The sequence below is a fragment of the Mauremys reevesii genome, linkage group 3, assembly GCF_016161935.1.
Source record: "Mauremys reevesii isolate NIE-2019 linkage group 3, ASM1616193v1, whole genome shotgun sequence".
Taxonomy (NCBI): domain Eukaryota; kingdom Metazoa; phylum Chordata; order Testudines; family Geoemydidae; genus Mauremys; species Mauremys reevesii.
Genome location: NC_052625.1, coordinates 114,750,400 through 114,765,168, shown reverse-complemented (window position 1 = coordinate 114,765,168; position 14,769 = coordinate 114,750,400). Strand labels below are relative to the sequence as shown.

The following is a 14,769-nucleotide window of genomic DNA, read 5'->3' as shown; positions in this document are numbered from 1 at the left end:
AATTGCATGCAGCTCAGCATAGAAGCGGCATGTTTTTCGACCTGCCCTAGACCTTCCGTTTGCTTCTTTGGTTTCCTGGTAGGCTTGTCTGAGCTCCTTAACTTTCACTCTGCACTGCACTGAGTCCCTGCTGTGGCCTTTATCTGTCATAGCCTTAGAAATTCTTTCAAATACTTTTTCATTTCGTCTTTTGGAACGCAGTTCTGTTAGCACTGAATCCTCTCCCCATATAGCGATCAGATCCAGTACCTCCCGTGCAGTCCATGCTGGAGCTCTTTTTCGATTCTCAGGAGACTGCATTGTTACCTGTGCAGATGAGCTGTGCGTGGTCACCTGTGCTGATGAGCTCTCCACGCTGGGAAAGCAGGAAATGAATTTCAAAAGTTCGCGGGGCTTTTCCTGTCTACCTGGCCAGTGCATCCGAGTTCAGAATGCTGTCCAGAGCGGTCAGTGGTGCACTGTGAGATACCGCCCGGAGGCCAATACCGTCGATTTGCGGCCACACTAACCCTATTCCGATATGTTAATCCCGATATTAGCGCTACTCCTCTCGTCGGGGAGGAGTACGGAAACCGATTTAAAGAGCCATTAAAATCAATATAAGGTGCCTCCTAGTGTGGACGGGTGTGGCGTTAAATCGGTTTTACGCTTCTAAAACCGGAGAGCAGAACATGACATCACTGATATGAAGCCAACTAGCAGTTTAATATTTTAGGACAGATCTTTAGCTAGTGTAAACTGTCATGGCTCCATTTAAGTCCATTTATGTGGCTCTATCCCATAACAACTCAAAGGTTGCTTGGAAATGACATTTCACAGTATTTATGACAGTATTTAAAAATATCAGATTTTTATCTATTACTATAGGGCTGATCTTGCACCTATTGATGTCAATGGCAGCTCTCCCATTCCCAGCTGGTGCAGGAGTAAGCCCCTATTTGATCATGTCTAGTATTATTGTGCAAGAAGAAAAAATTCAAAATGATTGCAGATACTTATGTTATGACAATGTTCAGGCTCAGACCAGAGTGCTGCATTTTATATGCAATAATCATCAGGATGCAGCCAAACAAATTGTCCTGGAGGAATTTGTTTATACTTTATCACACCAAAGTGGAGTCCTTGCATTCAAATTGGCACTTTTGTACACTTTTAATTTCATGCTGAGTCAAAATGGAAACTAAAGATTAATCGGGTGGAACATTTTGATGAAACACTTCTGTGATTCAGTAGACAAAAACAAATCTCTTCCTACCAGTGCTTTTCAGAATAACTATCAGGCGTAGAAAGATTTGTCTATTTCACATGGAAAGACTATGAGAAGAACTCTCAAAAACCTTATCTCAGCTCTGACTGATTATATTTACAGGCTTTTCTGATAAGACAGAAAGAAAAGAAAAAGTAGTTTACCAGACACAGTACTTTATCAGAGTAAGAAACACGTTCTTTGGAGACTTAGGAACAATCACACTTTCAGCTATAATAGTATCCTCAGAGTAAGAAGAAAACTAATCAAAGTGCACAAAGTAAAAAAAATAAAATATATATATATAGGAGTGAACCATCTGATGGTACAAAGACAAGTTTGTTTGTTGGGGGAAAGAAAACCCCATTCACAGAGAAAGTAGAATATGAAACCATATTGATGGCCTTAGAACATCACTGCTCTTCTAAGCGTCAAACAACCTAGGTTATAGTCTCAGCTACAACAAGCTTTCCACAGCCCACTGGCAAGTGCTCGGTAGGCTACAAATCGCAGATCAGGAACCTTACAGCTTCTAGAGAGGGATCAAGAAGAGGTGTGAGTCTCCTCCATTCTTCTCACCTGTCCCAGCTAGAGCTTCCCCTCTGTTTCAGTTAGCTGTATCTCTGTGGTTTACTGAAAAGTAAGGGGATTGCTATTCATAAGCTAGGGTCTGCTCCTGCAGGCAAAGTCACAGAAAAACAAGTTTTTTTTAAACATACCATTCCTGCTCATTTGTTTTCTGTGATTTGGACAACAAGCCAATGACACCCATGCAGAAAGCACTTTGTCCCAGGAAAGAACAAGGGCTGTCTCCTAGCCAGCGTTACCTCTGTGCTATCATTTTTTATTTTCAGATTAGAAGAGATTAAATAGGCAGGGAGGAGGAGCCACTAGAGGGCGTGAAAATCCTTCAGTTTTCTGGGCCATCTTTCTGCCTCTCTGTACCAGAGGAGAAATGCAAGATTTGTGCTGGATTTATGAACAATCACAGGAAAAAAAATCAGCAAATTAGTCAAATAAAAATGTGTTTTTCAATAATTGCATGAAGACAACAATGCCATGGAGAAAAGCCACTGTGCAAAAATACAATGAAAAGGTACCAGCCCAGACACAAAAGCTATTGTGCGACCTTCACCATGAGCATGATCAAAAACCTAATGTTCCACCCTCCATCAACGAGTGAGAGAGTAGAGTTCTGCATGTTGGATTAAAAGCAAATGTTATTTCTCATGCTACACAGCTTTAGTGTTGTCAGAGATATTAAATCCCAGTGGATGCATGTTTCAGGGATCGGCAATTTTAAAGAATCTCTCATATCTGAATAATTGGTTTGAATACAGCCAAGGTCAAAAGTGTATTTGGAGTGTTCTCAGGCCACTTCTTGTGGCTTTCATGGTTTTATTTTAGTTCTTGTATGTGATTTGGCTTCTTGGAGAGAAAGTACTTTCTTTGAACAATGTCATATGAATACCTATCCATTCCATTCCTCTCAGTAAGTCTACTGAGAACCATTTTACATCCGTTTTCCCTCCTGTTGCAGTGGATCCAGTTTGTATAAACAGAATGCTGAATGTCAAAGAGACTTTATATGGAAATAGACACTTCATCGAGAATGATTAAACATGGAATTCAAAGGGAAAGCTTAATCTGCAAATTACAAGAACAAGTTGGCATACATTTGGTTTGCAAAGACTCAGCTACTTTTTACTTATTATAACAACACTTGTGTGACATAAATGGAGATTTCTATGTATAATCATAGCACGAGCACTGTGGAACATCCTTGCTTGAAAAAAAAAAAAAAAAAGAGTTCCTCAAAACATCAAAGATTGCGTCTTCTACCAAAAATGAAATGTATATTAATCACTTGGCCACTTATGTGCTGATACTACTGCTGGTCATGCTAATATTTTAATCACTGTTTCTTTGCTCACCCATTTGTCTGTATCCATCCGCTGTCTCATCATATAGTTAAGATTATAAGATCTTTGTGCAGGGATCATTCTGTTGTTCTGTGTTTGTAGAGTGCCTAGAACAATGAGGTGCTCTTCCATGAAAGAGGTTCCCATGTGCTAAATAATAATAATAATAAATAATATAATAATAAACTTGCCTGTGGGCTGGACATTGCTCTGACAGCATTCAAATCAGATCCTGAGCAAAAAGTGTTTTCTGCACCATGGATGATAAGACCTTTCCCATCCTTCCAATTTTCCAGTTCAGTTACCCTCTCCTGGAGTTCTAGCATCATAGTGCCTGTCATTAGGGGAGAAAAGCACAACTGTGTCAATGGGGACACAATCAGAGTGTAATCTTACTGTACTGCTTGATATTTAAATTGTGCATCACCAAGAATACCTTATACCAACAGGGAAGTAGTAAATGATTGTTGGAAACATTTAAAGTAAAACAACACCTTGAGATGTTGGGTCAATGTCTGGCATATTGGTCCCATCCGTCAAAGAACTTAAGCACATGCTTAACTTTGAGTGGTGACTTGTAAGGCACTTCTTATGAGATTAATATTAAGCACATGTTATAAATGACATCAAAGCAATACTCACTTTCCCAGAGAAGTAATGACATGCATAGCATTTTTAGTGGAAGATTCAGTTTCTGACGTCCTGAGGAATTTTTAGAGACTTCCACAATGCTCATGCTGCATTTACAGAAAGACTAACTTGACTTCATTGGAACTATTCATGCTTAAAATTAAGCTTTTAAGTGCTTTCATGGACCAGGGCCATAGTCAACAGATGAAAGAAGAAACACACAGACAAAGTCAAGGAGATCATGAAGAAGGAAGCTAGTGATGGTGAACGTGGACCCTCTCTTCCTCCCTAAGGAAATTAGAATGGAGGTACAAAAAGATCAGCACATATATACAGCAAATATGTTTTAACTGGTAAATGAACATCCAGAGGCCAGGTTATAAGCAGAATTCATTGTTAATAACTCAGGTCTTGCCTAGGTGAACAGTTAGTGTGCAGTAAGTTGAGGTGTAAGTCTACAGAGCACTAGCGTGTTGTGCACTAACTGTGCATGTGGTCCCTGCTACTATGCACTAAAAGTCACCTGGTGAACACTGGCCTACTCCTATTTTGCAGCAGAGTAGATCAAAGTGTTAACTTAAAAAAAATGCAAATAGGATACCATTTTTGGAGTCTAGACAGTTAAAAACTATTTCAGTCCTTAGAGTTTCTCTCCTTTCCCTTTCAAATTTGGTCAAACTAGAATTCAACAAGATGTGTGGGCTGCTGAAATTGGTTTCACTAGGCTTAAACTGATGTTATGAGCATTTGTTTCCAAAGACCATTTCAAACAGGAGGCTATCAGATTCTAACTAGAAAAAAAAATAGCAAGACTATATCCATATTGTCCATCAGCTATTTGCCAACATATTCTTGCTCAGCTTTCTGTTCCATGAGTTGTTCAAGCATAGAATAAACATTGTTCCTAAGAGAAAAAACTTGCTGTATAAAGTGAAAGTTTGGCAAATAGTTTTTATGCTACAGTTTGTTAGTGATATTTTTAAGCTTTCTAACAAAAGTGTGCATTTTATATATATTACACACACGTATGACTATTCAGAGAAGCCAGGTATCCAAGAATAGGCTCTTTCTGACAAGACCTTTTTGGGGCAGGGACTATAATTTACTGTGTTTGTACACTGCTTAGCACAATGGGCACTGGTTTCTTGACGACTCTATGCACTAGCATAATATAAATAATTACAGACACACACAAAATTGGAATGAAATTTGGAAAAAATATGTGAGCATGTAATCAAAGAATGTATCATAATCCTTATGCAGAAGGGGGCCAAATTAAAGTTACATAGACAAGCAGAATTCTGGCATTTTCTAACTTTTCAGTGCTTGATTTTGCAACCTTAACAATGTAGATTTGTGTGTGTAATTTCTTAAGGTTTTAAAAACTGAAGAAAAAAAAACCCACAGAAATTGTATCATGCTGGCATCATATTACCACTGACGTCGGTCATCAGTGGGGTTGGAACCTTTAGATCCATGACACAAACTTCAGCCACTTGCACTAACAGAGCAACTGATAGCAGTGTAATAGGTTGTCATCCTCTACATCCAGGGTTCTCAAACTGGGGGTCGGGACCCCTCAGGGGGTCGTGAGGTTATTATGTGGGGGGGGGGTGGTCGTAAGCTGTCAGCCTCCACCCCAAACTCCACTTTGCCTCCAATATTTATAATGGTGTTAAATATATTAAAAAGTGTTTTAATTTATAAGAGGGGTGGCACTCAGAGCAGGTTAGTCAAACAAAGTGGTGAAAGGGGTCACCAGTACAAAAGTTTGAGAATCACTGCTCTACGTGGACTGGCACTAGAGGGGGACAGGACACTTTGAAAGTGGCTTTCACCAGTATTTGCTGATACAAGAGGAATGGCAACACTGGAATCTTGGGTTTTATTCTAGTCCCTGAAGGGGAGTGTTCTCTAGTGGCTATTGATTCTTCTGCCCATTTTTCTCCCACCCCTTCTTCTCTGTCCTCTCTAAGCAGCTGCTGTCCCAGCCTTCTCTCTTCCCCATCTCTGACTCCACTCTGGTCCCATTCTCCTCACCTAGGTAGGCCCAGTTTCTATTTGTCAGGCTTCTCATCCCAGTCCATTTGTCCAGCCATTCCCAATTCCCTCCACCATCTCCTAGATCTTTGTCCCCAGCTTCCTTTCCCAGCCACTCCCAGTTTCTCCTTCTCGGATCCTCATTTGATCGATCTCGCCTGCCCACCCTGACCTCTTATTATATGCCCTACGCTCCTGCACATACACACTCTCCCTGTCCACTGGCTCCTAGACTCACTCTCTTCCCCCAGGCTCCTTGTCCAACTTCTGTGTCCCCCACTCCCTCCATGGCTCCTTGACCCAGTCTCTGCCCAGGCAGTCTCAGTTCTACCTATGTATCCCATCTCCTCATCAGATATGTCTCCCCTCCCCACTCCCTCCTCTTTACTCCCTTCCCTTTGGTTCTCAGTCCTAGTCTCCTTGCTCAGCCCATCCCAGTCTCCCCCCAGTTCCTCATCTGATTTCAGTCTCTCCATCTACTTATTGGCTTTCAAACACTATTTCCCTCCCTGGCTCCCAAGTCCCAGTCTCCTAGCCCAGCCAGTCTCAGCCTCCCCCAACTCAATTCCAAGTCCCAGTTTCCCACACCTTTTCTCACCCGCAGCCTCCAGTTCCAGTTTCCCTCCATAGCTCCTACTCTTTGTCCCGATTCCAAATCATGCAGCTCCTCCAGGTTGCCTAGGCAGAGAAGGGTCTCATTGAGAGCACCTGAGAGAAAGGCTCCATTGCCTTCAGTTCAGATGCCCAGACCGGGCATGGTCTGCTACCCAGAGCTGAAATTGCATGGAAAGTTCTGTTCATCTCAAGGCTGGAGCATGCCCAGGGTGGACAGAATCCTTGGGGAATTTAGATACTAAAATCTAAGAAATCCCTACTGAGCATTTACAAACTGCATTTTTTTTAAAAGGCTTATAACTTAGCCAAATTTGGGTGGATTTTAACAGGGACACCAAAAGGCATATCCTGACATCCTCCTCTGTAGTTCAAGTCCCTACTCAAAAGCATGCAGGCATGAGAACTTTTCAAATAAAAAAAGTTAAAAAAAAATAATGTGGACAAAACAACATTTTTCCCTAGCTTCATTCTCGGAAACTGAGTCATTGCTTTGACTGAAATTTTCAAAAATAAAATTAATAATAATAATAATTCAGCCTGCGGCTGACAAGGAAAATTACAAGCAACCAAAAAGTGTCTTATAATGGGGAATGTTTGGCAAACTTAATAATAGGTAGAACAATCAGCCCTGCCTATTATAATAAAACATTGCAGTGATCAGCAAATAGCTAGTGAATTAAGGTGCTGCAATAACATATTCCACTCAGCTGAAGGCGAAGGACTGAATTAACACAGAGAATGAATTAACTGTCATCTCATCTCCTAGAGGGTCTTCCTTGAGGTGAGGATTTTGAAGCACACTGGTGGGGAAGCTTTCTAGCTGCGCCTCTTTCATGGATGAATACAAATTTCCAAGGCTGTCAGTCTAGAACCTTTCATGCATATTAAATGGGCTAAAAATAAACATAATGTTCCTACATTGGTATATTACATACAAAAATAAAGAGAACCAAATATTAGGAAATGCCAGATTTACAGGTACCCGTACAACTTTAAGTCAGCCACCTTGTATATCCTGGCTGTACTGAATGAGGCAGGGATCCTGTGGAAAACACAGCACATGATTGTGCAATTAAAGTCTGTACCATGATGTATTCACATAAGGGGGCTGAACTGTAAGGCTCTGCAGGTCTCAAAGCTAAGGCTACAGAGCTGTCAGGCAGCAAACACCTCCACGCTGCCACCCAGCAGCAGCAGTCACTGCTCGCTCCACTATCTATGACTATCTACATACACAAACCACAGGAAGTCCTGCCTCAAGGGATTTGACAGGCAGTAGCTTCATGCCTCCTGATTGACTCCCTGCCTTACATAAACCCAAATGGTGTTCCAGGAAGTGTCTGGCAACAGGGCGGATCTTCTGTAGCTGCGATGACCATTATTGCTTTCTGCTCTGAACTCCTGGTTTTGACCTTGGCTTAATTTGGACCTCACTTCCTGACCCTGACTTGGACTCTGACCCTTGATATCAACCTCGGCCTGGCACTTGACTACTAACTCCTTCACCACTCTCAGGCCCGGGTTTGACACTGCTCTGACCATTAGCCCTGAATGCCCGTATCAGGATCCTGATATGAATTAAGGTTGCACAGACAACCTTAAAACTGGCATTTCCTAACTTCTCCTAATTTTCTTGCTCTATCGCCTATTCCTGCTACTAGAGATCCTTCAGCAGCTCCCAGGCATTCCCAGAATTATGGCTCTTGCTACTGCTTCTGCAGTGATGTGGGTCGCCTTTAGAATGTTCATGTGATTATTATTTTTCTGGCATGTACCCAAATTTTTCCCATGGAATGCAAGTGACAGAAGAGATATAGTAAGTCTGTAAGGATTTATATCCCCATTTTAAAAATGGGGAATTCAGACAGAGGATTAATGACTTGCCCATTGGCCACACAGAAAGTCAATGACAGGGATTACAATAAAGTCCATGATCTTTAACCCAGTTCCCTGTATTATCCACTAGAGCAGCATCACTAGAATGTCCTGTTTTTAAATATGCTTAAATTGATCAAGTAAATAGACATACAGACCTGTTCATATGATGTCAGACATACTATAGGTATAATACCATATATGTTGTAGGTACTGACTGATGTAGGCTGGAGATATTGAGAACCGTAGGTTTTAGTCTGAAAACTCCCTTTATTAACTAATCTAAGAATAAAGAGTATAATCTGCAATTAATTTGCCCAACTGGAAAGTTCCTCATAGGAGAATCCAGAGTTCTACGATAGAGTAGGGGCAGACAGATCATAAGGATATATGAAAATAACTCTAAGGATATTTCTAACTGGGCTCAGAATGTTCATCCTTTAGTAAATAAGTTGATACGTAAGGTGTCAAACTGATGGAAGAAGAAAGGGTGGACAGGTTGGTATATGTGGTTGGAAAAGGCCAAACTATAAGGTGCTGGGTGATGGAGAGTAGAAAGCAAGTTGGAGGAACTACGTTCAAGCCCTTCTTGCACCTCAATTTCCCAATCTACAAAATGGGCATCATGATATCTGCCAACATTTGTAAAGTGTTTTGAGTTGAAAGACATGATTATTTTTATTTGCTTCTAGAATAGCTGGGATGGATGAAAGGAACAAAGTATAAAGAGAAAGAGCAGGGAGAAAGGACTGAGCTGACTGAAAAAAGGGCAGGCATGTTCAGATAGATAGCTTTGTCCGGTGTCTGAAGATTCTTGTGTTTTTATTTATACATTTATAACAACATATTATTATGGTTTTATTGTGCAGAACAGTAATCACTTAATGCATCTCTAATCAAAAGTCATGACTTCTTATTTCTAACCATGACATAGTTATGGGCATAATTTTTCAGAGTCATACAGGGACCACTACACCATTTAGTCTGATCTACTGTATATCACAGGCCACCAAGTCCCCCCAGCACTTGCACACGAAATCCAACAACAGAAACAAGATCAATGTAAATGAGACCAGCAAAAATCTAGGGCAACTTCACTCTCTCTCTCTCTCTATATATATATATAATCCTCACACATTGTCAGTACCTGTGAATGCATTCATTAGCTTTGGGTTGTTCAAGGTCAGGACTCCAATGCCATTGTTTTCCTTAGAAAGGTTGATGGATCCACCACCAAACTGCTGAAGTTTTTTCTTTATCTCTTCTTCCTCAAAGCCATGGGCACTGTTATACAGTGACATACCTCTTTGCAGGAACAGTCTACTCTTTGTGGTTTGCAGTAAACTTTTCCAAAGAGCGACTGCCATTTCTGGAAGGAAACACACAGCAGAAAATGATCACACCTCAGGTATTTTCTCCCTTTCAGACCCAATCTAGTCCTGCAACAGAGAAATGGGATCTTGTAAGATTAACCTTTCAAGTGTAACAGTCACAGAAAAGCCACAGACCTGAAGCTGGATACTTAGGATAAGATTTGCAAAAGCACTCGGGTTTGGTCTAATTCAGCTCCCAACTCCTGTTTTACCACTGATTTCAATGGGAGAACGGTTAGGCCTATGCTGAGTACGTTTGGAAATTCCACTCTTAAAGTAATTAAAGAACCTTTAGATGAGACCCAAGAGGGTTTGAGGATGAGGCCGGAATGACCTGATCAAGAAACATAGTTAATTACTGATGTTTTCTAGCTGCTTACTCTGCAGCAGTGTGAGGAAAAGGACTTCTCTTCCAGAACAACGAATAACCATATATACGTAATTATAGTGGCATACAAATGCATCAATATTGTTATGGATATATCAGCTCTTTCTGTGATGAACCCTTAGTTTTACAAGTTTCCTATTGGTTGCAAGAGTTTTTGCCAATTAATCTTGGTATGCAGAGTGTCTCTTCCTGGGAGCTATACTTTGTTGTGTTCGTGTATGTGAAAAATAACCAGATAGTTACAACCGTAACTTTACTGTAGCCCTGTATTTTAACTGACCGAGATCAAAATCTAAAAATTACAGAAAGTTCCTCCCCATGGAGAGAAGGTTCTAACAGGGCATAATTGTCCACAAATGATTTCACAAGGACTTGGGGGGGGGGGGGCGGAGAATCTGTGTTAGCTGGAGGCAGCTAACCTGAGGAAAAAGTCTGTTGGATGCTGTCATATGAGGTCAAGAAAAGTGTTCCCAGGAGATCTAAGGAAAGGGTTTCAGTATGATTATTGCTTTATAACTTGCTAGCCCAGTCCTGTCCAAGAAAACTCTGGAGTGTCCCGTTGCCACACAGAAGACATAATACGTGTTTATACCATTTGTGCCAGTGCCTTTAAAACCACAGATGACTGTTAGACAAGAACCAAAAAAGGGAACAAGGAGAGGACCATAAGAGACTAAGGCTATGGTGACACTAGAGAGTTTACAGCAGTGTAGGTGCACCCATACAGCTGCGCTGCTGTAATCTCTCGTGTAGCCGCTCTAAGGTGACGGGAGAGAGCTCTCCTGTTGACTTAATTAATCCACCCCCAACACCAGTGGCTATGTCGGCGGAAGAAGCTCTCCATCCGACAGCGCTGTCCACACCCCTGAGCGACATAAGTGCTAGTGTAGACATAGCCTAAGAAAGACCACTGAGAGATGTTCTGCAATGTTTCTGTTGTCAGAATAGGACAAAAAGCCAAAAGGAATTTTTTGTCAATCCTAAGGGTTCTTTCTGGAAAGCAGCTCTGATTTGAACCCGAACCAAAATTTACTCATAATAAAGAGAATTTTTGATAGCTGGCTTTTAAGTCACGTGTAGGGTGAATGGACATGTGTTTGTTAAAAATAGAGCAAATTAATAATTATATATGCACATGCACTTTTTAGAACCTAAATAAAAAGAGTGAAGGGTGAACAATTCTGCTACTGGCAGGTTTGTCTTTCATGGATTCATAGCTTCCAATGTCAGAATGGGCCATTGTGATCATCTAAGTCCAGTGGTTCTCAACCTTTTTGGGCTCATTTGTAAATGTTTATGATCTGTTGTGACTCAGTAAATAGTCTGGGGGCGGAAGCCCTGGGGCAGTTTCAGTCAAGTCCTGCATCTGGGGGGCGGGGGTCCTGCCCAGCACTCACCCCACAGTGGTGGTTCCTGCAACTCCTGTGCTGTGGAGGCTGGGCTCAGCTCTCCATTCTAGGCATTGCAACCTCCAGGGTTGCAGCACCACTCAGGTTTGGCCCCACTCCCCCACACTGGACCAAATTTGTGAGAGTGGAATTGTGACCTGGCTCATGGGGTTGAACTGCCCTATACTTAACTTTGGCCTACCTGGACTACTGGCATCATGATGGCTGGGCCAAGCCTGAGTAGCAGTGGGACCACAGAGATTGCAGTGCCTGGAGTAAGGAGGCGAGCCCAGCCCGCCCTATAGGACAGAAGCCAGGAGAGCTGCCATGCAGAGTTGTAACTAAGCATTTTAGCACCCACAGCGAGCAAGCATATTTGCGCCCCCTACTAGAGCCCTGCAAGGGACTATTTTTTTAATCCTGCTCCTGCCCCACAATACCCACTCCCACCTGCTCCCTCATTGTTTGTTGAATTATTATGGCAGGGGGATAAAAATTCAACACACAATGCAGGAGCGGGAGGGCGTGGGTATTGCATGGGTGGGGCAGGAGTGGAATTAAAAAATTAGTCCTCCTGTGCCACAAACAACATGAACGCCCCAGCCAGCTATGAAGGCAACGCCACGACTGCCAGCAGTAGCACAGAAGTAAGGGTGGCAATACCATACCCGCTGCAGGGCTCTACCCTAATTGCATTTTTTTTGGCATTCCCTCTCATCCAGCCAGCTTTGCGCCATGAGTGGCTGCCCCACTTGTCCTACCCTGGTTATGGACCTGCTGTCATACGACCCTCTGAAACATTTTGGCAACCCAATTTCGGGTCCTGACCCAGGGGTTGAGAAACCCTGATCTAGTCTTTCCTCCTGTATAACACAGGTCATAGAACAATCCCAAAATCATTCCTTGAGCAGATCTTTTAGAAAAACATCCCATCTTGATTTAAAAATTGCCATTGATGGAGAATCCATCACCACCGTGGGCAAATTGTTCCAATGATTAATTGGAATCACCATTATAAATTTACACTTTGTTTCCTGTCTGAATTTGTCTAGCTTCAACTTCCAGCCACTGGATTGTTATACCTCTCTCTGCTAGCCTGAAGAGCTCATTATCAATTATTTGTTCCCCAAGTAGATATTTATAGACTGTAATCAACTCACCCCTTAACCTTCTCTTTTTTAAGCTAAATAGATTGATCTTCTTAAGTTTATCACTGTAAGGCATGTTTTGTAATCCTTTAATCATTCTCATGCCTCTTCCCTGAACCCTCTCCAGTATATCAACATCCTTCTTGAATTGTGAGAACCAGAACTGAACACTGTATTCCAGCAGATGTGTTATGCTTAAACAAAGCACATAGGATCTTTTATAGGGGAGAAGGCAGCATGCCGCATTTATTGAGAATACAGCAGTTAGCATATGCTTTTCAGTCACACACACACACAGTCCTGCCAGTTAATGTTTATAGTTACTAGTCCAGAGTCTGGATCAATCTAGTGGCCAGCCAGATTGGTCACAGAGGGGAGCTGGGCTCTGTCAGTTGGGATCTGATGCTCCTGGAGTTGTGGCAAAACGAACCCAAAGTCACATGGCCAAGGATCCTGTTCTTATAGTCTTTTTTTCTCTGTTGAAGTCTATGGATTTGTGACCAGTTACTCCTTAATTGGTTTCAGAGTAGCAGCCACGTTAGTCTGTATCCACAAAAAGAACAGGAGTACTTGTGGCACCTTGGAGACTAAGGGCTTGGCTACACTTGCAAGTTGCAGCGCTGGTAGAGGCTTTCCAGCGCTGCAATTAGTACCCGTCCACACCTGCAAGGCACATCCAGCGCTGCAACTCCCTGGCTGCAGCGCTGGCTGTACACCTGGCCAGGTTGGGGTGTAGCGATTGCAGCGCTGGTGATCCAGCGCTGCTCATCAAGTGTGGACACACACCAGCGCTTTTATTGGCCTCCAGGGAATAAGGAGATATCCCAGAATGCTTTTAACTAAATTACTCCCTTTGTTTTGTTATGCAGCCTCTCTTTGTTTTGTTGTGAACCTCCGGAGCTCCGTTTCTACCGGAGCTGCTTATCAGCTCCTGTTTGCTGTGATCAATCTGTGAACAATCAAATGAGATCCTCCTCCCTGTTGTGAACAGCTCTGTGGAGCTCCTCCGTTGCCGCTGCTGCTATCTAAAAAACAAACAGAGCTCCTGTTTGCTGTGATCATCTGTACCTGGCTGTAAACAATCAAATGAGAGGCAGGCAGGGAAACAGCAGGGAGTTGTGTTGCCTGCAGGCTGTTTGCAATTAAGAGTTAAGACTAAGGGGTCGGAGAAATGTTCTGATTTTTCAAGTCAGGAAGCTAAACACACAGTGTTGGCTCCAAAAATCCCCTCTCTCTTTCCCCCCGCTCCCTGTCACACTAGACCCCACTCCACCCCCCTCTTTTGAAAAGCACGTTGCTGCCACTTGAATGCTGGGATAGCTGCCCATAATGCATCACTCCCAACAGCGCTGGAAATGCTGCAAATGTGGCCACACACCAGCGCTAGTAGCTGTGAGTGTGGCCATACACCAGCGCTGCTCCTACACAGCTGGATGACCAGCGCTGCAAACTACCAGCGCTTCAAACCGTAAGTGTAGCCAAGCCCTAACAAATTTATTTGAGCATTAATTGGTGTTATCTTTTGACGTTAACATTCCAAAACACCTCCAAGAGGGTCATCCTGTCCTGGTTTCGATTTAATCAATTGTCTTGTCTTTAGAGGTGCCAGCCTCCAGCTCAGGGTCGTCAATGTGCCCTTCCTCACTTATGGATGTGCATTGATGGTTCTCTGGTGTCGTTAAGTTTCTTCACTCTTCCTTCTTTGACAATCTGACTTTAACAATGGCCTTCACACCTTATCTTTTCCTGATGCATGCATTCCTCATTCACACAAACAGTGTTTTACAGAGACCTTCAAAGGTATACAGCAGTTTTTATGTTGAGCAAGAAAGGCATTGTAAATTAAACCTTACTAAATCTTGTAATCAAAACAGTTCACATTGTGGCCCGGGCATTCAACATTCCTCTAATCTCCTTAACATAGACACAATAAAAGATCCTGTCTCTTACTAAACCTCAAAACAAAGAAATGTATATTTAACTACAGTGCCTAATTTATAATACATATAGGAAACCATAGTAGACATAATAACTTATCCTAAAACAAAAGGGTGACCTTAATCAGTCATAAGGATTGTTCTGGTCTGTCCCTGCCTTAACATCAGTATAGACACTGGCAGTCTGTCAGATGTGTTTCTATCAAA

General features: G+C 42.3%; 1 protein-coding gene and 1 long non-coding RNA gene across 4 annotated transcripts in view; one reads left to right on the top strand and one right to left on the bottom strand.

Moving 5' to 3' along the window:
* The window catches only part of LOC120400942, a 114,147-nt gene that overhangs the window by 6,188 nt on the left and 93,190 nt on the right, over positions 1-14,769 (top strand). The window lies entirely within an intron of this gene.
* The window catches only part of ECHDC1 (ethylmalonyl-CoA decarboxylase 1), a 47,821-nt gene that overhangs the window by 25,185 nt on the left and 7,867 nt on the right, over positions 1-14,769 (bottom strand). For all 3 annotated transcript variants that reach the window (XM_039530301.1, XM_039530300.1, XM_039530302.1), the window contains exons 2-3: positions 9,476-9,697; positions 3,360-3,502 (exon numbers count right to left, since the gene is read on the bottom strand). In XM_039530301.1, coding sequence (XP_039386235.1) covers positions 3,360-3,502; positions 9,476-9,695 — 363 coding nt within the window. In that variant the 5' untranslated portion in view covers positions 9,696-9,697. The remainder of the gene's footprint in view (positions 1-3,359; positions 3,503-9,475; positions 9,698-14,769) is intronic.